We start from the raw sequence: 22,811 nt of genomic DNA on the forward strand, positions 1-22,811 counted from the left end.
TGGGGGCAGCAGCGCGGCAGCAGCGCCTCGTACCGCTGTGATGAAGAGTCAGAGGGCTTCCAGTCAACAGAAAAAACTCTGAAAACTTTATTTTTGTTGCCTCTCAAACAGACTTCTCGAAAACGTTTAAAACGCTCAACATGTCGCCAGAACAGACCGTTTATTACTGACGTTTGTTTCCGCCTCTGAAAAGCGGGAAAATTCGCCTATCGCGATGCTTTCGGTGAGTCTGTCTTCGGTAACGTTTCTGTCATGTTTATAGTAAGTTACAGATATTAAGACTTTCGGTAACCGTCAAAAAAACGCTCATCTGTCGGAGTTAGCATGTAGCAGCTAGCAGCTAGCTGCAGTTAGCTCGTGAAGCTCGCAGGAGTCTGATGAAAGAAAAGATGAAGCTTCAGAACCAGAATCAGCTTTACTGACCGGGTGTGTGTTCACACACCAGCACATCCAGAGAGAAAGAGCGTTTCTGCTGACAGCGATGATGATGATGATGATGATGATGATGAAATCAAACTCTATCTGAAAAGAAAAGAAAAAATGGACAAAAAACAGATACAAATGAAAGCAGAGTAAGATTGAAATGAGGATGAAAATAGAAATAAAGACAATGCATAAAAGGTCATGGAAGACAGTGAAATACAACACTTTAAAAGAAGTGCTTCAGCGTGAGACAACGTCCTACAGTCAGGAGGACAAACGGAGGAGTCAGCGCTCATTAACCAACACTACTAGCTCTGAGTCAGCTGGAACACCTGAGGGCTTTGGACAGGTTCTGTCAATGAAAGGACACCTGAGCTTGAAGGACTGGGGGACATCGCAGTCATTCATCCTGTCTGCTGTCTGTCCCTGAAGCTTCACGTCTTAGTTTAGAAATGAGGAACATGTCACCGATCTTTGTCTCAGGTGAGGCGCTCCGTCTCTAGTTCATAGGACCAGACTCAATGTGGTGTCCTGGTCCTTGTGATGTCCCTCTGCAGGCTGTCCAGATGATCCAGGAGAGCGAGGGGACAGTCGGGGTGAGGAGGAGGGAGGTGGGCTGTCAGAGCGACTCAGCAGAGAGGAGAGACGCTGCTGTCCAGGTGGACCTGCTGACTCAGCAGCTCAGCTGGAGACACTATCCAGGTGAGACAAGGCCCGACACTGGACGTAGAGTCCTTTCCACAGCTGGAGTCTGTCTTCACCGGTCTGTCCCAGGGATTCAGACAGAGCAGCTGAGAGGTAACAAGATGTGTCCTATTCTGACTGATTTTCTCCGTGTGTCCTCTGAGACGAACGTCCTCCATGTAAAACAGGAGGAAGCTGATGCTTCAGTTCAGACTGTGTTGATCACGTTCACGGAACGAGCTGCAGGAGCGACGGCGTTCAGACGAAAAGTTCACGATTGAAGAAGAAGAAGTGTTTCCACATGAAGCCTGTCTGACATCCTGTCTGTCTGTCTGTCTGTCTGTCTGTCTGTCTGTCTGTCTGTCTCTGTCTCTGTCTCCCTGTCTGTGTGTGTGTTCAGGTGTGCTGTGGGAGTGTGTTTCTGTCAGAGCAGATGAAGCGGGGGGGGGCGCTCTGCTGCAGCACTGCAGCTCACAGGAGACACACACGCTGAACACAGAACAGCACACACACGCCAGCCCCCCCCCCTATCTGCTCTGCTCCCCCCTCAGACACACACTGCTGCCCACAATGCCTCTGTTCAGACCACCTGCACCTCCGGCTCCTCTGCAGTCCAAAGAGCTCCAATGGACCACCTGGTTACCCAGCATGCCTCAGTGTGAGCCGCGCCACCTGCTGCCTCGTGCAGACGTTGCAGCACCTCCTCCTGGACTCATCGCTCCTCTGAGCCCCCGGCTGGCTGAGGAGGAGGAGGAGGAGGAGGAGGAGGAGGAGGAGGAGGAGGAGGAGGAGGAGGAAGGCTCTTTACAACATGAGAACAGTGAGTGTTAGAGTTTATTTAGGTTGTAAATAGAGTTTAGAGACAAGCAGACAAACAATCTTTATCGTTTATGATTCAGTGTTTCCTGTCAGGTGACCGACACTCAGCTGATGTCACAGCGTGATCGATCAATCAGAAGCTTCGCAGTGGTCTCATGACCTGATGCTGATAATGCAGATCGTTAGATTCATGGTTTCCTGTCCTCTGTTGACTCTTCCTCCAGATGAGAGTCTCTGGTCTGAGCGACAGTCCGCAGTCACAGCAAAGAAGAAGAAGAAGAGGAAGAGGAGGACGGCTGAGTGGAGCTACGGCGGCGATCACAGCTGCAACACGTGGGGTGAAACGTCCCGGCCGGCCAAACTGACGAATCACATAGCAGGAGGAGTTCAGCCCAATGAGACGACACCCAGCAGCACTGCCCGCCGGCACAGCGAGATGAGCGATGGCGAGAGGTGTCGCCCCAACCGCCGTCAGGACGCCATCCAATCAGAAGACAGGAGCTCCATCCAGACAGTCAGAGAGGAAACCAGACGACCTGCTGCACGAATCCAACACATCCGAGCTGATGGAGGACAACACAAAACGATGGTGAAGGAGGAGGAGGAGGAGGAGAGGGAGAAGCAGCTGTTGGGGGAGGAGGGAGGACCAAAGAGGAGGTGTACTGAAGAGCAGAGGAAAGATGAGTTGATGGTAAAGGAGGCAGCTGAGGTGGGGGGCAGGCCGAGGAGGATGACAGTCGGACCACCAATCAGATACCTGGTTGAGTTGGAGGAGTGGTCACATGGCCTGTCTGCAGCCAACCACAGCAAAGCTAGGGAAGCAAAGGTAAAAAGGAAGCTAGGGAGGCCGAGCAGGGAGCACGGAGAGGAGGAGGAGGAGGAGGAGGAGGAGGAGGAGGAGGAGGAACAGGAGAGGAGAAGAGGGGTGGAGCTAACCAAGAGGACAGACAGCAGCAGGAAGGAGTCCTCAGAGGATGAAGGAGTGGACGCAGGGTGGCAGCTCTGTCAGGTTAGTCCTCATTCAATATCAAAGCTTTCCAACATGATTTTCAAAATAAAACTGCTGCTAACTGCTAACGGAGCTGCTAACAGCTGATCGAGCAGGCCGGCAGGGGCAGGTTCCACCTTTCCTAACCTGCAGTTTGAACACAGCATGAGTCAAACACACGAGCCAAAGCTCTGTGTTCCTGCTTTACTGGGAACGAGGAGCAGATCAGGTGAGAGTTCCCAGGAAGTGCTGGTACTCCTAACTTTAACCCAGATATCACCTGAGATAATAACCCTCCTGTCTGTGTCTCCGTCTGTCGTCAGGTGTGTGGTCTAACCTTCGCCTGTCGGTCGTCTCTGCGCCTCCACCTGTCGGGGCACAGAGCCGGACGCCGGCTCAGCTGCATCAACAGCCTGCGTCTGTGCCGCCGCCGCCATCATCACCATCGCCACGGCGCCCGAGCTGCTGACCACAAGCAGCACGAAGAGGGCAACGGCAGCAACGATGGAGAGCAAAAGGAGACGCAAGAGAGGAGTAAAGAGGATGAGAAGAAGACCCTCCTCCCAGCTTCCACCAGGGCTCCTGATTGGTCCAGACACAGAAGGCGTGTATGCAGAAATCCTTGGTGGTGGGTCGACTACCGAACCACGATGAAGAAGAGGCTGGACGCTGACAGGTGGAGGAGACGGCAGGAGAGTGATGAAGGGAGGGGGAGGAGGACAAAGAGGTGTAGAGAAGAGGAGGAGGAGGAAATGGAAGCTGTCTTTCTGAAGGAGGACAAAGGAGGAGAGGAAGGAGACAGGAGAAGAAGAAGAGATGAAGGAGAAGAGAAGGAAGAGGAGAAGAAGGAGGAAAAGGAGGAGGAGGAGCAGCCTCAGAGACCGAGGAGAAAGACGGTCGGCCCACCAATCAGATACCTCCTGGAGTCAGAGGAGCCGTCATATGGTCTGTTAACAGCCAATCAGGACGGAGCAAAGGGATTCAAACAGGGGAGAAAACCACAGAAGAAGAGCAAAGCCAGGGGCGGGGCTTCAGGTGACACAGCAGTGATTGACAGGCCTGAGGACACAGAGCACACAGACAGGCAGACAGGTCAGACAGGCACAGAGAGGCAGACAGGTCACATGATCACAGAGAGACAGACAGGTCAGACAGTCACAGAGAGACAGACAGGTCACATGATCACAGAGAGACAGACAGGTCAGACAGGCACAGAGAGACAGACAGGTCACATGATCACAGAGAGACAGACAGGTCAGACAGTCACAGAGAGACAGACAGGTCAGACAGTCACAGAGAGACAGACAGGTCACATGATCAGAGAGAGACAGACAGGTCAGACAGGCACAGAGAGACAGACAGGTCACATGATCACAGAGAGACAGACAGGTCACATGATCACAGAGAGACAGACAGGTCAGACAGGCACAGAGAGACAGACAGGTCAGACAGTCACAGAGAGACAGACAGGTCACATGATCACAGAGAGACAGACAGGTCAGACAGGCACAGAGAGACAGACAGGTCACATGATCACAGAGAGACAGACAGGTCAGACAGGCACAGAGAGACAGACAGGTCACATGATCACAGAGAGAGAGAAGACCCTCCTCCCAGCTTCCACCAGGGCTCCTGATTGGTCCAGACACAGAAGGCGTGTATGCAGAAATCCTTGGTGGTGGGTCGACTACCGAACCACGATGAAGAAGAGGCTGGACGCTGACAGGTGGAGGAGACGGCAGGAGAGTGATGAAGGGAGGGGGAGGAGGACAAAGAGGTGTAGAGAAGAGGAGGAGGAGGAAATGGAAGCTGTCTGTCTGAAGGAGGACAAAGGAGGAGAGGAAGGAGACAGGAGAAGAAGAAGAGATGAAGGAGAAGAGAAGGAAGAGGAGAAGAAGGAGGAAAAGGAGGAGGAGGAGCAGCCTCAGAGACCGAGGAGAAAGACGGTCGGCCCACCAATCAGATACCTCCTGGAGTCGGAGGAGCCGTCATATGGACCGTTAACAGCCAATCAGGACGGAGCAAAGGGATTCAAACAGGGGAGAAAACCACAGAAGAAGAGCAAAGCCAGGGGCGGGGCTTCAGGTGACACAGCAGTGATTGACAGGCCTGAGGACACAGAGCACACAGACAGGCAGACAGGTCAGACAGGCACAGAGAGGCAGACAGGTCACATGATCACAGAGAGACAGACAGGTCAGACAGTCACAGAGAGACAGACAGGTCACATGATCACAGAGAGACAGACAGGTCAGACATGCACAGAGAGACAGACAGGTCACATGATCACAGAGAGACAGACAGGTCAGACAGGCACAGAGAGACAGACAGGTCACATGATCACAGAGAGACAGACAGGTCACATGATCACAGAGAGACAGACAGGTCAGACAGTCACAGAGAGACAGACAGGTCACATGATCACAGAGAGACAGACAGGTCAGACAGGCACAGAGAGACAGACAGGTCAGACAGTCACAGAGAGACAGACAGGTCACATGATCACAGAGAGACAGACAGGTCAGACAGTCACAGAGAGACAGACAGGTCAGACAGTCACAGAGAGACAGACAGGTCACATGATCAGAGAGAGACAGACAGGTCAGACAGTCACAGAGAGACAGACAGGTCACATGATCACAGAGAGACAGGCAGGTCAGACAGGCACAGAGAGACAGACAGGTCAGACAGTCACAGTGAGACAGACAGGTCACATGATCACAGAGAGACAGACAGGTCACATGATCACAGAGAGACAGACAGGTCAGACAGTCACAGAGAGACAGACAGGTCACATGATCACAGAGAGACAGACAGGTCACATGATCATAGAGAGACAGACAGGTCACATGATCACAGAGAGACAGACAGGTCAGACAGTCACAGAGAGACAGACAGGTCACATGATCACAGAGAGACAGACAGGTCAGACAGGCACAGAGAGACAGACAGGTCAGACAGTGACAGAGAGACAGACAGGTCACATGATCAGAGAGAGACAGACAGGTCAGACAGTCACAGAGAGACAGACAGGTCACATGATCACAGAGAGACAGACAGGTCAGACAGGCACAGAGAGACAGACAGGTCACATGATCACAGAGAGACAGACAGGTCAGACAGGCACAGAGAGACAGACAGGTCACATAGTCACAGAAAGAGAGAAGACCCTCCTCCCAGCTTCCACCAGGGCTCCTGATTGGTCCAGACACAGAAGGCGTGTATGCAGAAATCCTTGGTGGTGGGTCGACTACCGAACCACGATGAAGAAGAGGCTGGACGCTGACAGGTGGAGGAGACAGCAGGAGAGTGATGAAGGGAGGGGGAGGAGGACAAAGAGGTGTAGAGAAGAGGAGGAGGAGGAGGAAATGGAAGCTGTCTGTCTGAAGGAGGACAAAGGAGGAGAGGAAGGAGACAGGAGAAGAAGAAGAGATGAAGGAGAAGAGAAGGAAGAGGAGAAGAAGGAGGAAAAGGAGGAGGAGGAGCAGCCTCAGAGACCGAGGAGAAAGACGGTCGGCCCACCAATCAGATACCTCCTGGAGTCAGAGGAGCCGTCATATGGTCTGTTAACAGCCAATCAGGACGGAGCAAAGGGATTCAAACAGGGGAGAAAACCACAGAAGAAGAGCAAAGCCAGGGGCGGGGCTTCAGGTGACACAGCAGTGATTGACAGGCCTGAGGACACAGAGCACACAGACAGGCAGACAGGTCAGACAGGCACAGAGAGGCAGACAGGTCACATGATCACAGAGAGACAGACAGGTCACATGATCACAGAGAGACAGACAGGTCAGACAGGCACAGAGAGGCAGACAGGTCACATGATCACAGAGAGGCAGACAGGTCACATGATCACAGAGAGACAGACAGGTCAGACAGTCACAGAGAGACAGACAGGCTCGTACAGGTGGATTCACCAGGTGTGCACAGACCTGCAGAACAGTCAGGTGACTGTCACTGCCCCCTGCTGTGTCAAACTGCAGCGCCTCCTCTGATTGGTTACTCTGTGGTTCTCTGGTTGCTTGGTTCTGCTGATGCCATGGAACAGTTTGATCCGTCGGTTCTGTGTTTTATGGTTTAAAGTGGATTTGCTGGACACTGGATCAGGTGCAGGTCCTGTCCCATCCCACATCAGACACAGCGTTACCTCTGATGTCCATAAATCTGCAGAGGACACAAGAAGACAGATGCTGCAGACAGACACACAGAGGGACACACCTTCAGCTAACAGCCAATCAGTGAGACACTTTGAGTCCATGCAGACAAACACAGCTGACTCACTGATGCCATGGCAACACTGTTTCCTGTTTACATCCCCCAGAGCATGATGGGAACTGTAGGTGAGCATCATTACCTCCCAAATAAAAGTGAGACAGACGATGTTAGGACAGAGACATTCACACTGCACTGTGTCCAAACCTGGCAGGACGTGACTGTAGGCTTCGGCTCTCATGCTGTGATCACATGACCGTCAAACGCTGGAGGACAGAAAGACTAAAACATGAGAATGTTTTCCGTGTCTTCCGTCCGCCTGGACACAGCGTCTGCATGGGACACGTCCACCGCATGGACGTACTTTGTATCAGATATTCAACAGAACATGCCTCGTTGGGTCTGTCCCATGATGTCCCTTTGTGTGTCATCAGCTGAATGTGGACTATTTGACAAAGACGCCTCAGGACGTTAGAAATCGTCTCTGATGTCTGGTTGTTCTGTCATTTCATGATGATTTGTATTTATTGATCAACACGTTTAATAAAGTGGCTGCTGCCGTGTTTCTGTTTCAGCCTCATGTCGCACACAGAAGGTCTGTCCAGTCCATGTGGTCCAGAATCAGTCCACAGTATGGACTTCACGTTGTCCACCACAGAGACGTCTGTCCTCGAACGTCTTAATGGTTTCATTTCAAAGATCAATATTTTGCAATGAGCTGAATACAGCTGGAGGGGCCCGAGCCTTACGTTGAGCCTCACTGCCTTAAACTAGCTAACAGTACATGAAGTATTTAAAGTACCTCCACCTGCAGCAGCTCCACCTGCAGCAGCTCCACCAGTGAAGCTTCAGTATGAACAAACTGACATAGTCACAGAGAATCTGCTCACACAGTACTTTTACTGCATGAAGCTGACAGTAGTACTGCACTTTTACTGCATGTAGTATTGTCAGCTTCCTGCAGTAAAAGTACTGCAGTACTGTCAGCTCCCTGCAGTAAAAGTGCTGTAGTATTGTCAGCTTCATGTAGTAAAAGTACTGCAGTACAGTTAGCTCCCTGCAGTGAAAGTACTGCAGTACAGTCAGCTCCCTGCAGTAAAAGTACTGCAGTATTGTCAGCTTCATGCAGTAAAAGTACTGCAGTACTGTCAGCTCCCTGCAGTGAAAGTACTGCAGTACAGTCAGCTCCCTGTAGTAAAAGTACTGTAGTATTGTCAGCTTCATGCAGTAAAAGTACTGCAGTACAGTCAGCTCCCTGCAGTAAAAGTGCTGCAGTACAGTCAGCTCCCTGTAGTAAAAGTACTGTAGTATTGTCAGCTTCATGCAGTAAAAGTACTGCAGTACAGTCAGCTCCCTGCAGTAAAAGTGCTGCAGTACAGTCAGCTCCCTGTAGTAAAAGTACTGTAGTATTGTCAGCTTCATGCAGTAAAAGTACTGCAGTAGTGTCAGCTTCATGCAGCCTCTCTGCTCGCGGTCACTGAACTGATCTTTTCTTTGAATGTTCTCGTGCGCGGCGCGTTGACAGCGTGACGTTACGGTAACACGTGCTCTGCGTCCTTTACGGTAGAACAGCAGAAACAGGAAGTGAGCTCACAGAAGCGGCGCCGTTTCGCCGATTTCAAGATGAAGACGAAGCTCGAGCCGAAATGACTGAAAGTGGCGCTCAGGTCGGAAAGTACACGTTACTTTACTTTTACAGAGTAATCAGAGTATTTGTTCAGCCGAGGAGTTTGTCTCAGATCTGCAGGTTCAGTTCATGCGCAAACAGGCTGAAATGATCTGTCTTCGTTTGAATCTGTAAAACTTTATTCCTGTCACTCTGTGGACACTTCATGTTTTCTGTTGATTCTGAGGGAGGAAGTGCTGCTGCGGGCGCTTTTCAAAGTAAAAGCTCAAAGGTTAATGTGGGTGTTGAAACGTATCACGCAGCTACCCCTGAGTGGACACACTCAGCAGGTGTTAAATAGGTGTTTGTCTGTTTTGTTCATTTCTGGCTGCCTGGGAAAAAAAAGGATTAAAAAATAATTTGATAGTTGTTATTACGGGATGTCACGGTAGTTTGAGGTTGGGGCTGTCTATTCACAGTCTGTGGTGCAGTCTACATGCTGGGTAGGTATAAACAGCAGCGGTGTGTCTCTGCAGCTGTTGGCTCGTCTGGAGGCTCGTCGCTGTCTGAAGGACATCGAACCTCATCTGTTCCCTGAAGATGGAGGACCTGACCATGGTGACTGACCATGCCCACTTCCTGTCACATGATGGTTATGGATGAGTTTGTTAATAATGGTTGGACTGCTTTGCTCACATGTGTGTGTCTCTGGCAGGTGAGGTGGTGGAGCTGTATGGAGCAGAGGGAACAGGTGAGTCCACTTTACAGGACAGCTCTGCCTTTCACCTGCTTTGGACTTCCTGTACACCTTGTGTGTTGTGTCTGTCTCAGGTAAGACAGAGCTGCTCTACCATCTGCTGTGTCGCTGTGTGTTGCCAGTGGCAACAGGCGGTCTGGAGGTGGATGTTGTGTTTGTGGACACCGACTACAGTCTGGACATGTTACGACTGGTCAGCATCCTGGACAGCAGACTGAGTGCAGGTACACACACACACACACACACACACACACACACACACACACACACACACACACACACACACACACACACACTTTCCAGTGCGATACATTTCAAACGTTATGTGAAAATCTAGTGAACATGGTGTTGTTTTGTTCAGTGGCGCCCCCCTCAGGACACACTGTGTGCTCACACAGTGTGAAAAAATACTGAAAACATCACAAGTTTGTTTGTGAACTGCAGCCTGAAGAGGACGCTGTCATCTGTCCCCCCAGTCTGTCTGTGAAGGACAGCACACTAAAGTCCTGTCTGTCCCTCTGTCTGTCTGTCTCTCTTTTTGCCTCTCTCTCTCTGCCTATTTCTCTCTGTCTGCCTGTCTCTCTGTCTGTCTGTCTCTCTCTCTGTCTGTCCAGCTCGTTCGACTGGCTCTCCCTCAGCTGGGTCAGACGAGGCGGTGTTGCGTTCGTGTCTGTCTCGCCTCCTGGTTGTCCACTGTTCGTCCTCCTCCCAGCTTCTCCTCACCCTCCACTTCCTGGAGACCTCCCTGTCATCGCGGCCCAGCCTGGGGCTCCTCCTCATCGACAGCATCTCTTCTTTCTATTGGCCGGACCGCTGTGAGGGTGGGGCCAGCATCGCCAAGCAGGAAGAGAAGCTCAGCAAGTGTTCGGAGCTGCTGTCTCGACTGCTCAGGTAGCAACACGTCCTTCAGGTGGTTCTGGGCTCTTTCAGGGGGTTCAGTCGACCATGAGCTGAGTTTGGGGGTTCTGTGTCTGACCTCCTCTGATGGAGCGTGATGGAGCAGCTTTGTCTGCTCTGTAGAATCTTTCTTTTGTTCTGAATCGCTCTCTTCTGGCTCCTCCTCTCAGGGACTACAGAATCACCGTCTTTGCCACCTGCCACCCCATCAGGAGGAGCTACAGTGGTCCTTCCTCCTCCTCTTCCTCCTCCGAACACGACCGACCATACCTCTGTCGCCCCTGGCAACGGCTGGTGAACCACCGCCTGCTGTGCTCCAGGCAGGAGGCCCCAAACGACACGGCAGGAGGCAGCAAGGAGCAGAGGAGACGGCGGGTCTTCAGCGTCCACTGCACCTCCTCCTCATCGTCCTCATCCAGGACGAAGGCTCACCGGAGCAGCTCCTTCTGCGTGACAGACGGAGGAGTGGAGTTTGTGTGACGCGCACAGACTGTGGACAGTGTGGACAGCATGTTATCTGTGGACAGTGTGGACAGTATGGACAGCGTGTTATCTGTGGACAGTGTGGACCGCGTGTTATCTGTGGACAGTGTGGACCGCGTGTTATCTGTGGACAGTGTGGACAGCATGTTATCTGTGGACAGTGTGGACAGTATGGACAGCGTGTTATCTGTGGACAGTGTGGACAGTATGGACAGCGTGTTATCTGTGGACAGTGTGGACCGCGTGTTATCTGTGGACAGTGTGGACAGCATGTTATCTGTGGACAGTGTGGACAGTATGGACAGCGTGTTATCTGTGGACAGTGTGGACAGTATGGACAGCGTGTTATCTGTGGACAGTGTGGACAGTATGGACAGTGTGTTATCTGTGGACAGTGTGGACAGTATGGACAGCGTGTTATCTGTGGACAGTGTGGACAGTATGGACAGCGTGTTATCTGTGGACAGTGTGGACAGTATGGACAGCGTGTTATCTGTGGACATGTTTGCTGTACTTTGATGTATTTCATGTTGTTTGATAATGAAGTACTTGTACATGCTGTGTATTTGGGTTTGTGTATAAATACCTCTGTCAGACGTCAATAAAGGTTGGTTGCAGCTGTTCACTGCGTCTGTGTGTTCCTCAGAGAACCTGCAGGGGGTTCTCCTGCTTCTCAGATTGATCTGCTGACAGAAGGAACAAACTAATGACATCAGATGATGAAATACTTGTGTACTTTTAACGAAGTAAGCCTCTGAATGCAGGACTTGTACTTAGAGTATTTCTACACTGTTGTATCGGCCTGTTTTTAAGAGAAGGATGTGAACATTTCGTCCCCCAGTGGACCGTCTCCTCCGTGAGGACACTGATGTCTTCTTTTATCGGTTCTTTATTGGTTATTAACACTGACTCCTGGTGTGAGGAGGAGCTCGTGCATCTGTTGGTCCTGCTGAGGTGAGGAAGACCCCGCTGCTGGGACGCTCAAACCTCAGGGGTCGGTCCGTGTCGGGGGCACGTGCAGCGGCAGTCCGGCTCCTCGCGGCTCCAGTCCTGGACTTCAGGTCTGATGACAGAGACCGCTTCACCAGAGCAGTCCTCCTACAGATCCATCCGCGGGGTCAGACACACTTTTTACACAACACAAACAAACGAGCCCGTTTGACGCGGACACGGATTCACCTTCACGACCTGAAGTGTCGCCCCCGGTGAGTGTGGCCTCCGTCCAGGCGCAGACAGGCAGCTCTGCCCGCTGAACGCTTCTGCTGCGGAACAGGCTTCATGTTTTCTGGGACCTACTTCTCCTGCTGTCGCTGACAGGCGGTGCTTCGGTCGCTCCCAAACATGGCCTCCATGACGGAGCGACCGCTTCAACTTTAATTTTTCGCCAATTTTCAGCGCAAACACGTCTATTTTCCTCCCACGACCAACGGGAATGTTTCGTCGGAAAATATTATCATGCCAGACTTCTGAAACAGATGTGATCTTTCGGAGAAGTTCGCTGTTGGATTTAAGCAGATCGCTTTAAGTTGACTGGAAAGCTGGAGAGGAAAAAGAGAATTGCATCAAATCAGTAAGGAGCCTTTTTCACCTTCCTCTCGACACTTGTGCAGGTTTGCTTCTCGCCTTTTCGGCAGCTTTGCGTTTTAACTTGACGCCAGTTATCAACATTTTAAGTGGGACGGAGAATAAGCGCGCGGCGGAGCCGGGATGCGCTCGTTTCTGGTGCGCGCTAACAGCTAGCCTGCGAGCTAATGCTAATGCTAACAGAGAAGTGATCAGTCAACGGGGCGGTCCGAGGAAGCTAACTGCGAGCGGCTAACTGCTCTTTTTCTTCTACTCGGCTCAATTTAAGAAGTAATTCTGTTGATTTGTCACAACCGAGTGACACCCGCCGTCTGAACGGGTGGACGGTGGCAGTCAGACGGCTTTTATTTTGTTCCGGTGACCGTGAAACGCTCGCTTTAACTCTCTGACAGATGGTAACCAGGCACTTTAACCACACACACACACACACACACACACACACACACACACACACACACACACACACACACACACACACACACACACACATTCTGAGCCAACTGATAACAAACCAGAAGTTGTTGAAGGTTCTGGATGTTTTCGTGTCAAACCGTGAGGTGGAGTCTCGTCCATGTCCCCGTGGAGCTCCGGGGTGTCTTCTGGTCCAATCAGACTTGTGTGAACTGAGGTTTTCGTCTTCCTCCTTTAGCAGAGCACGCAGGCCAGAGTCCAGCAGGTCGCGGACTCGGTGGAACCTCAGCACCAGGTGTTCTCTGTAGAACCAGAATCACTGATCAGATCAGTATCACACGTTCACCCTGAATGTTAAACTCAGATAAACACATTGACCTCATTATACCTGAAGGCACTTCAGCCAATCGCATGTCCAGGTGTGTTTGTCCTCCAGGTAAACCTCGGTGTTGGTTCACCTGTGTTTCTGTGGCCTCTTGTGTTCATGCTTGTGTTTTGGTCCCTCTCAGACACCGTACTTCAGTGACGGCGCTGACGTTCACTTCGCAGTTTAAAGCGCCGCAGACAAGGTTTTGAGCTCAGGAGCGGCAGGAGGTCCTGAGGGTCTGACCGGGACTCTTCTGGACCTCGACCTCCTGCTGCGCCCGGTCAGTCTCTGTGGTGGCGTTTAATGCCTGAACGTCTCACCTGGATCAGCTGACTCAGGTGTTTGGGGTGCTGTGTCCAGTCCCTGTGTACAGCTGCCACTCAAATCTGACATCACATTATGGAGCTGAAGACGATGACTTTTGATAATCAATTCCGATTCTTTTGGTAAATAATAATCACTTGAATCCCTTTGTAAGCAGAAACCGTAAACCTTCCTTTGATCCAGACACAGATGGTGGGAAATAGATGTTTCATAGGCCGAACGATGAATTAGTTAATCAATGAAAGAGTGAGGAGCGTGAGATGATGAAAACAATGGTTAGTAGTACTTAGAGAAGACAGTTTTCAAATGTGATCAATGATTATTTCTCAGAATCGATGAAGACTCTGACCTGCAGCACCAAAAGGATTCCTCACAACTCCTGAGTGTGTTCAGGAAACATTTAGAAGAGACGAAGAAGAAATGTACATTATTTATCGCACACTACACACACGCCACGCTTCCGTGAAATTATCTTCTCCACCTTTAACCCATCCTGGTCGTCCTTCCTCCGTGCAGAACAAGGGCGGTGGGCTGCCAGCTGACCGGCGCCCGGGGACCAGTTCCTGTTGTCACCATTGGTCAGGTGGTGATCTTCTTACATGTTTTTAGTGTGTGTGTGGAGGGGGGTTAAGGAGGAAACCCCAGGTGAACACGGGGAGAACATGCAATCTCCACACAGAAAGGCACCTTTCCTCGAGCAGCAGGCACAGAAGGCATGGTGGAGGACACGCCCCCAGTGTCCACAGCGGGAATCGAACCTGGGACCTTCTAGCTGTGAGGTGACAGTGTTACTACTTGTACCACTGTGCCACCAAAGACATGAATTTAGACATGAATAACAGCAACAAAAGCAGGGGTCAAAGGTCACAAAGGACGCTTTTTCCTCATTGGTTACTGTGAGGAAGTGTGCTATGAATGGTTGGATGAGCTGTCAGTCATAGTGGTCGACATGTTGTCAGCGGGACACACTGCTGGCCTCAGGGTCCGGCTCTGGTCCTGACGTGGATTCGGTGTCAGGGTGTCTTCAAAGCAGCTTTGGTTTGTTGTGGTATGAATCGGGTGTGGGGGGGTGGGGGGTGGCGCCCTCTGCTCATTGGGTGGAGGTGTGAGGATTGAGCTCGGTAACTCTCTTCCCATCCACAGATACTGAGCTTGGAGCGGCCAATCAGGAAGGACCCGATGGTTTCAGCCATCCTTCCTCACATGTCATCTGCCAAATGAAAGCAACATGATCACACACCATCTTTTAAAAGTGTGTCTTTGTTGTTAATCTGAGACTGATTGTGACATCAGAGTCCAGACTCAGCTGGCGTCCAGACTCAGCTGGCGTCCAGACTCAGCTGGCATCCAGACTCAGGTGGAGTCCAGAGGGGTGGACACAAAGTGAGAGGAATGAAGCGATGCTGCACAGCTAACCTGCTCCAGAGGAGGTTCTGTTCAGGTTCTGGATTCTGGTCTGTTTCACTGCTGCTGCTGCAGCTGATAGAGCAGTGATCAGAAAACTGATGAGTCTGTTGATGTTGATCACTGATAATATTCAGTCAACAAACTTCACTTTGATTTGTGCAGAAACTGAAGCGATGTCCTCGTGTCCTTCGTTGGGGGACGGGGTCAGACCTGAATCCGGCTCCTGAGTCTGATGTCTAAATGTGCTGCGTCAGTTTAAGGTTTCAGCCTCCAGAACGCTCCGTTAGAAACAAAGTGGAGGCTCTGAGAGCCAATGAGAGCTCAGAGAAACAACCAGCTGATGTTGGCTTATTGTTTCTGCTCTTCATCGCTCTCCATCACAACAACCTGCTCCTCTGGCTGAAGGACGGCACCTGATTGGTCCGTTTAGTGTGAAGACGAGTCACATGATCAAGCAAAACGAGAGCCTGGTGAACACGTCGTGGCTGCAGGTGAAGGCGGTCGATGCTGACCTCATATTTGAATGTCACTGGGTTTCTTTGAGCGCCGCCGCCAACCAGAGGAAACCCGTCAGGATGTGACCTGACAGCAGATCAGCATCCGCCGCATGCCGTCCACACGTTTGTTAGAAAGACGTTATTAAAAAGTGTCCCTTCAGTGTCGACAGCATGCTAACGCTGAGTCTGATCTGAGGCTTCTGTTTACCCAAATATTGATCACGTGACAGTTTTCACAGCAACTTGATCCATCAAAGCTCTAAATGTGATCGATCTGGGTTCTGTCAGGAGACACCAGCAGATGGAGACGTTGTCTTTTTAAGCCGTGGACGTATGAAAGAGTGGACACGGTGTTCAAAGAAGATACCCATTCGTTCCTCTGATAGCTGCTGTCTCCGTCCACACTGTGCATGTCCATAACTGCTAATGTCCCTGAAGTTTAGTCACAAGTTTAAAGTGGGTGGACACGTGAGGCTGAAATGGACGGTCTGTCTTCTGCTGCCTCCACAGGTCCAGCCATGTGACCGGTGGTCTGTCAGAGACCGAGACGCTGGCCTGAGAATGACCCTCTTGTGTGCTAACAGTTATTCCCTCTCTGTGTCTGTTCCAGTGGACCAAACCTGAACCTGTCTCTCATTTTTTACCCAGAATGCCATCTGAGGCTCAGTCTCAGGAGCCTCGGGACAGAGGACCAGCCCCTCCCATCACTCGGGCCGGACGTAGCGCTCAGCTGGCCAAGGCTGCCGCCGCCGCTAGCCCCGCCCCTGAGAGGCGGCCTCGTGGACGACCTCGGAAAGATGGGAGCAGCGGCCGCTCTGCGCCTCCCGCCCCTCTTCCTCCACCTCCTGCACCTCCTCCTCCACCCCCCAAATCAAGGAAGAAGTAAGTGTGACTGTGGAGATGTTTGTATGATACCTGTGATTACCTGTGAGTGATGTTGACTTCATGTACTCAAGCATACTGATGTTCAGGTTTCAGGTACGAGTACTCGAGTACTTTCATGTAAACACAGTACTGCGAGGGACGTTCAGGACTGTCCTTTTGCTCATTCACTTAGAGAAATCACATTGTTCACGTGACTGTTGACGAACGTTCTCCTCGTCTCTCACCTGTGTGGTGTGCCGTAGGTCATCAGGTGTAGTCAGTCGGAGCTGCACGTCACCTCCGTGAAGCTGCGGGGGCGGAGCTTTAACAGTAAAGCGTCCAGATAAGCTCCTGGTGGCGTTAACGGAGGCGTATTCGCTGCTGCAGAGGAAATAAAGTTTGACAGAGTTTCCGAACGCCACCACGGCGTCTGGCTGCTGTGCGTCGTCAGGTCTGGACTGGACCATCCGTCTCAGCTCGTCTCCTGCTCGTTACTCGCCACGCTAACGCTAGCTGCTAGCACATCACCAGCCTACAGCCAATGTGCATTTGGGAGCAAAGCTCTCTGTCTCTCTCTGTCTGTCTCTTTGTCTCTCTCCTTGTCTGTCTGTCTGTGTCTCAGCAGGAGCTGTTGGAGAGGCTGTGGACAGAGTGGAGTGAATGTCCTGATGTATATGTCCTGAGTCACATTTCACCTGTTTTATATCCTCAACACGACACGTGTGCCATATGTGATCAGGACGTCTCCTGATTTTATTCCCCACAGTCCCTGTGTGTACTGTAGTCACTCCGTCTGTCCATCAGTCAGACAGTCCCTCCCTCCATCCGTCTCTCCATCAGTCAGACAGTCCCTCCCTCCATCCATCTGTCAGTCTGGTTGTAGGAGCACAGGCTGGAGGAGGCTTTAACGAGCGAGCAGCTCCGGCTCATGAAGACCTCAGTCGGTCACCAACGTCTGACTCTGGACCAGCGTGTCAGCTGAGACACTAAACCTGAGATGAAACCGAAGTTTCACACTCAGTGTGTCTCTTCATTGGCCCCTGATCAAATTCAGGATCCAGCTGTGGACGGTCAGGCCGCTGCCTGCGCTGGAGGTCTGTGTCAGCAGCAGGTCTCAGGTCTGCTCTGTGTCCATGTCCCGTTATTGGACTTTGTCCTGATGTTGCTTTATAAATCCGCTTCCTGAACGTGTCCCTCTGAACGAGCTGTAAACATCTCTTTAGTCAGCTGTGAGACATGGAGGACGTGTCTCAACAGTGCTGTGGCTCCAGTGGACAGACGCTTGTCAGGAAGTAATCGGCTGTGTCCTCGCAGCAGGTTTAAACTCCGAGTCGATTCTGCTCAACTGACCACCTGTGCTTTTGGTGTGTGTGTGTGTGTTTGTTTGTGTGTGCGTGCGTGTGTGTGCGCGTGCACGCAGGGGGCGGAGTCGAGGCCGAGCCCAGGTAGAGGATGAAGAAAGCATGGACGCCACGGAGAAGAAGACCCCCCAAAAAACAGGTGTGTGCTTGTGTTTGTGTGGTGTGTGGGTGTTTGTGTGGGTGTGTGGGTGTTTGTGTGGGTGTGTGGGTGTTTGTGTGGGTGTGTGGGTGTGTGGGTGTTTGTGCACCTCTGATTGGTCCTTCCTCATGATCCAGTGGATCTCTTTTTTCTGATTTTCATCTTTTTTGTACAAATTTGTTCTGAGTTTTTGTTTTACGTTGATTTGATGTGCGTGCGTGTGTGTGTGTGTGTGCGTGCATGCAGAGGGGAAGGAGAAGACAACAGGACGACGTCGGTCCACCTCCAGGAGAAAATCCAATGCAAACCCTGAACCTGACCCTGAACCCAGCCAGGACCATCTCAGTCTGGAACCTCCGCCGGACCTTGATCCTGAACCTGACCCTGAACCTGAACTCAACCAAGACCATCTCAGCCCAGAACCTGAGCCAGACCCTGACCCTGACCCCACAGTCCCAGAGTCCAGCCCAGAACCACCTCCCAGTGTGAATGAGGAGAACAGAACCAGCCCTGTTCCTCGTGCCCTGCTCCCAGCCTCCAGCCCTGGACCAGCTTCCAGCCCTGGACCAGCTTCCAGCCCTGGACCAACCTCCAGCCCTGGACCAGCGTCCAGCCCTGGACCAGCTTCCAGCCCTGGACCAGCTTCCAGGCCTGTACCAGCTTCCAGCCCTGGACCAGCCTCCAGCCCTGGACCAACGTCCAGTCCTGGGGAAGAACTTAGAGTCAGTCCCCTGCCCCACTCCCCAGTTCACAGCCTGACCCCCAGCCCCAAACCAGCTCTTGACCCTGCAGAGGACGACCGGCCCATCCCGAGCCACATGCCTGCCCCCATGGAGGTGGACTGCGGTCCTAACATGGTTCCAAAGGACACAGAGAGGGCCGGGGTCAGTCCCACGGAGCATAGTCCTGCCCTGAGTCCCTGCTCCAGTCCTCCGGTCTCTCCCTGCGGCCGGCTGGAGGACGAGGACTCGCTGTCCCCTCTGTTCCAGCGGTGTCTGTCAGAGGACTCCGGGGGTTCGCCCACCCCCAGCCTTGGACACACCAAAAAACGGTGAGACAGAGTGTGTGTATGCGTCCCAGTCCCCCTTGTGAGACTTTAAGGTTCAGTTTTAAACAGGCGTCTCTGTCCCTCTGTCTGTCCGTGTCCTCGGTGTCCCTCGTTCGGCAGTCTGAAGCAGTGTGCCTTCTGTTACCGTGGTGACGAGCCCCCCCTGGGCCAGGGCCGCCTGGTGGTGTTTGGCCCGACGCCCGGTTACATCCCGCTCCACATCCTCAACCGCCGCGCTTCCTCCGACCGGGACAACGACTGCCACGACCACTGCTACCGTGGTGACCAGGCCCCGCCCATGTGAGTGACCTCACTTCCTGTTTAGTCCTTTTCAAAATAAGTCAAACCACCCAAAAACATGTTTACAAGAGCCTCCTGACTCAGTACAGTGTTCACGTGTGTGTGTGTGTGTGTGTGTGTGTGTGTGTGTGTGTGTGTGTGTCTGCGTGTGTGTGATTGTGTGTGTGTGTGTGTATGTGTATGTGTGCGTGTGTGTGATTGTGTGTGTCTGCGTGTGTGTGATTGTGTGTGTGTGTGTGTGTGTGTGTGTGTGTGTGTGTCTGCGTGTGTGTGTGTGTGTGTGTGTGTGTGTGTGTGTGTGTGTGTGTGTGTGTGTGTGTGTGTGTGTGTTTGTAGGTGCAGCAGTCCAGAGCAGAGCGGTGAGTACTCTGTTCCTGTTTGATGATCCTGGTTTAGACTGGAGTCAGTTGCTGATGAAGAACGTGATGAAGACTCTTTGTGCCTCTCTCTCTTCCTCCCTCTGTCTCCTCTTCTTTCATTTGATCTATTGAATTATTGATTGCAGGAAAGCACGTTTGTTTATTTGTTTATTTGCGTTTCACCTGTGGGGGGGCAGCGTGGCGGCACACCTCCTGCCGGGAGCCGTCGGTGTCTCGCCTCCTTCTCGCTCCTCCTCAGTTTGCAGATATCAGTGTTATTGATCACCTCTTGAATGTGTCTCCTGGTGTTTCAGAGGAGGAGTCTTCCTCAGAGTTTGTGGAGCAGCTCGGACCCGTCGGCCTTCCACATGACATCAACGTCCAATCACTGTTCGACCCCACAGGTACTGGAAGCTGACTCCTCCTCTCCTTAACTCCATAGTTACTCCTGACCGCCATCCGTCAGTGTCGGTCCTTTCAGGTGAACCTGACTGTGTGTGTGTGTGTGTGTGTGTGTGTGTGTGTGTGTGTGTGTGTGTGTGTGTGTGTGTGTGTGTGTGTGTGTGTGTGTGTGTGCGCGTGCAGGTCAGTGCTGTGCTCACCTGCAGTGTGCAGCCTGGTCAGAGGGGGTGTGTCGTGGCGAAGGCCAATCACTGCTCTACGTGGACAAAGCCATCGACTCAGGAAGCACGCAGGTCGGTTTGTGTAGCATCTGATCACAGTCAGGAGGAATACAGCTGTGTGTGGCCTCGCTAAGCCCCACCCCTCTCTCACCTGTCCAGGTGTGCGCGTTCTGCCGTCGGCTCGGAGCGTCGTTGCGTTGCCGGGAGACGAGTTGTGGGCGGAGCTACCACTTCCCCTGTGCTGCTGCTGCCGGAGCTCACCAGGACTGGACCCAGAGACACACACTGTGTGCAAGACACACACACACAGGTACACACTGTGTGCAACACACACACACACACACACACACACACACACACACACACACACACACACACACACAGGTACTGTGTATAAAAAACAGTGAAAAGACGTGAAACTGGTACATCGTTTGACTGCAGCTCTTTCTATTACATCGGCTCGTCGTGTCTCTTCTTCATTGGTGTTTTCAGACCGGAGGATTAGCTCCACCTGCTGTTTTTCTCCATCAGGACATCAGATTCAAACATTCATAACGTTTTGAAGGACTTTCTGGAAATTCAAACTTGGCTTCTGTCTCTCTGTCTCTCTCTGGCTGTCTCTATGTCTGTCTTTCTCTCTCTGTCTCTCTGCAGTGTCCTCACAGTGTGTGTTGTGTTCGGATGGCGGTGATGTCAGTGGTCTGTTGATGTGTTGTTGCTGTGGTCGCTGTTATCATGGACGTTGCCTGGACCCCCCTCTGGCCCCCTCCCCCCTGTGCCGGGCCGGCTGGCAGTGTCCTCAGTGTCGGGTGTGTCAGGGCTGCAGGTAACACACTCTCACATGTTTGGTAATTGTTTCAGTGATGGACAGTCGTTCATAAAGTCAGAGACCAGCTGTGGACATTTAGCATTTAGCAGCTAAAGAGCAGATGTTTACCTCTGGAGCTGGAGGAGACCAAAACCAGAGCTAAAAGAGAACAGGACTGGACTTATGTCCATCAGTAGACACAAACAGAGTCCATGTCCATCACCAGCTTGATCCTTAACAACTGAACGTGGAAATATGCGACTCAGTAACGAGATATTCATGACGACTTTAGAAACTGATGTTAAGTGTTGTGGAGTGCTGCTGCCCCCTAGAGGCCATAAAATCAGTGACTGCAGCTTTAATGTAACCGGACCTTTTCTACACTGCTGAGATGAAACGAGTGAATCACATGAAACGTCCACGAGGTGACGGACATGTCTGCAGGACAGGGACCAAGCACGACCCTCCTCTTCCTCCACTCATACCGGTTGTCATCCGACCAATCTGCTTTTTGTTTCGCTGTGTGTGTGTGTCTGTCTGTCTGTGTGTTAGATTACGAGGGGATGAAGGTGTTTTGTTGGTGTGTGAACGCTGTGATAAAAGCTACCACACACACTGTCTCACACCACCTCTGGATCACACACCAAGCACTGGCTGGAGCTGCAAGGTGAGATACACACACACACACACACACACACACACACACACACACGCTGATGTCAGTCTCAGTGTTGAGCTTTGAACCTTGTGTGTGTGTGAATTTGTGTTTTAAAACCTCTCTCCTGTAGAACTGCAGAGTCTGCCGCCACTGTGGTGTGAGGTCATCAGGGCAGTGGGCCAATCACCCATTTCTGTGTGAGTCATGTGACCCGGCCCTGCTCTGCCCTCTCTGTGACCGTGCCCCGGACCTCTACACACCACAGGAATATCTGACTTGTATCTGCTGTTATAGGTACACACACGCACACACACACACTAACACACACACACACACTCACACACAATCCAGAAATAGGACAGTGGCAAACCTGGCCTTTTGTCACATGTCAAGACACCGCTGCTGTCTGGTCTGATGTGTGTTTAAAACTCAGCGTACATACATGTTTTAATTTGTGTTTTTTTTACAGGTGTGTCCACACAGAGTGCATTGTCCAGGCTGGGGAGGACAGGGCAGGATCTGAAGATTACATCTGCGCCACCTGCAGGCCTCAGGAGGAGCAGCTAATCCCACAGACTTCAGTCCCACACAGTCTTACCACAGCCTCGCCGCTCAGTCCCACACAGGCACCAACCATTATCATTTCACAGCCACAAATTCCAGGTCACACAGAGGCTCCACCTATCAGTCATGGCCCAATCCAGCTCATCTTTTCAGACGCACCACAGAGTCCTACCAAGACCCTTTGTACACCATCACAGCAAACTTGTATGCTATCTCACCCTGCTCCCCCAGAGCTCCACCACAGTCCTGCACCGTCTCACCCTGATCCAGCAGAGCGTCAACACAGTCCTGCACCATCTCACCCTGATCCAGCAGAGCATCAACACAGTCCTGCACCGTCTCACCCTGATCCAGCAGAGCATCAACACAGTCCTGCACCATCTCACCCTGATCCAGCAGAGCATCAACACAGTCCTGCACCATCTCACCCTGATCCAGCAGAGCATCAACACAGTCCTGCACCATCTCACCCTGATCCAGCAGAGCATCAACACAGTCCTGCACCGTCTCACCCTGATCCAACAGAGCTCCAACACAGTCCTGCCCCACTTCATACTGATCCAACAGAACTCCACCACAGTCCTGCCCCACTTCATACTGATCCAACAGAGCTCCAACACAGTCCTGC

General features: G+C 52.0%; 2 protein-coding genes across 2 annotated transcripts in view; both read left to right on the top strand.

Moving 5' to 3' along the window:
- The first annotated feature begins 72 nt into the window (after positions 1 to 72).
- On the top strand, positions 73 to 11,026 carry xrcc2 (X-ray repair complementing defective repair in Chinese hamster cells 2). The gene is made up of 10 exons (XM_070986612.1): positions 73 to 223; positions 981 to 1,125; positions 1,508 to 1,927; positions 2,151 to 2,935; positions 9,269 to 9,350; positions 9,448 to 9,483; positions 9,564 to 9,713; positions 10,104 to 10,380; positions 10,557 to 10,876; positions 10,912 to 11,026. Exons 1-9 carry the CDS (start codon positions 215 to 217, stop codon positions 10,864 to 10,866), a joined length of 2,214 nt encoding a protein of 737 aa, XP_070842713.1. The 5' UTR covers positions 73 to 214; the 3' UTR covers positions 10,867 to 10,876; positions 10,912 to 11,026.
- Positions 11,027 to 12,180: 1,154 nt separating this feature from the next.
- Positions 12,181 to 22,811, top strand: part of LOC139346609 (histone-lysine N-methyltransferase 2C-like) — a 57,931-nt gene continuing 47,300 nt past the window's right edge. The window contains exons 1-13 of the mRNA XM_070985765.1: positions 12,181 to 12,439; positions 16,108 to 16,341; positions 17,744 to 17,823; positions 18,070 to 18,874; positions 18,992 to 19,171; positions 19,508 to 19,530; positions 19,845 to 19,934; positions 20,116 to 20,225; positions 20,313 to 20,463; positions 20,808 to 20,979; positions 21,514 to 21,628; positions 21,750 to 21,913; positions 22,089 to 22,804. Of these exons, the coding sequence (XP_070841866.1) occupies positions 16,109 to 16,341; positions 17,744 to 17,823; positions 18,070 to 18,874; positions 18,992 to 19,171; positions 19,508 to 19,530; positions 19,845 to 19,934; positions 20,116 to 20,225; positions 20,313 to 20,463; positions 20,808 to 20,979; positions 21,514 to 21,628; positions 21,750 to 21,913; positions 22,089 to 22,804 (2,839 nt within the window). The 5' untranslated portion in view covers positions 12,181 to 12,439; position 16,108. The remainder of the gene's footprint in view (positions 12,440 to 16,107; positions 16,342 to 17,743; positions 17,824 to 18,069; positions 18,875 to 18,991; positions 19,172 to 19,507; positions 19,531 to 19,844; positions 19,935 to 20,115; positions 20,226 to 20,312; positions 20,464 to 20,807; positions 20,980 to 21,513; positions 21,629 to 21,749; positions 21,914 to 22,088; positions 22,805 to 22,811) is intronic.

Source organism: Chaetodon trifascialis, chromosome 18 (assembly GCF_039877785.1).
Source record: "Chaetodon trifascialis isolate fChaTrf1 chromosome 18, fChaTrf1.hap1, whole genome shotgun sequence".
Taxonomy (NCBI): Eukaryota; Metazoa; Chordata; class Actinopteri; order Chaetodontiformes; family Chaetodontidae; genus Chaetodon; species Chaetodon trifascialis.

What these genes read in the sequence shown, in the direction of transcription:
- xrcc2 (XM_070986612.1), top strand. An exon ending in GTATGGAGCAGAGGGAACAG is followed by an intron (nt 9,484 to 9,563) that starts GTGAGTCCACTT and finishes TGTCTGTCTCAG; the next exon opens with GTAAGACAGAGCTGCTCTAC. An exon ending in CTGCTGTCTCGACTGCTCAG is followed by an intron (nt 10,381 to 10,556) that starts GTAGCAACACGT and finishes TCCTCCTCTCAG; the next exon opens with GGACTACAGAATCACCGTCT.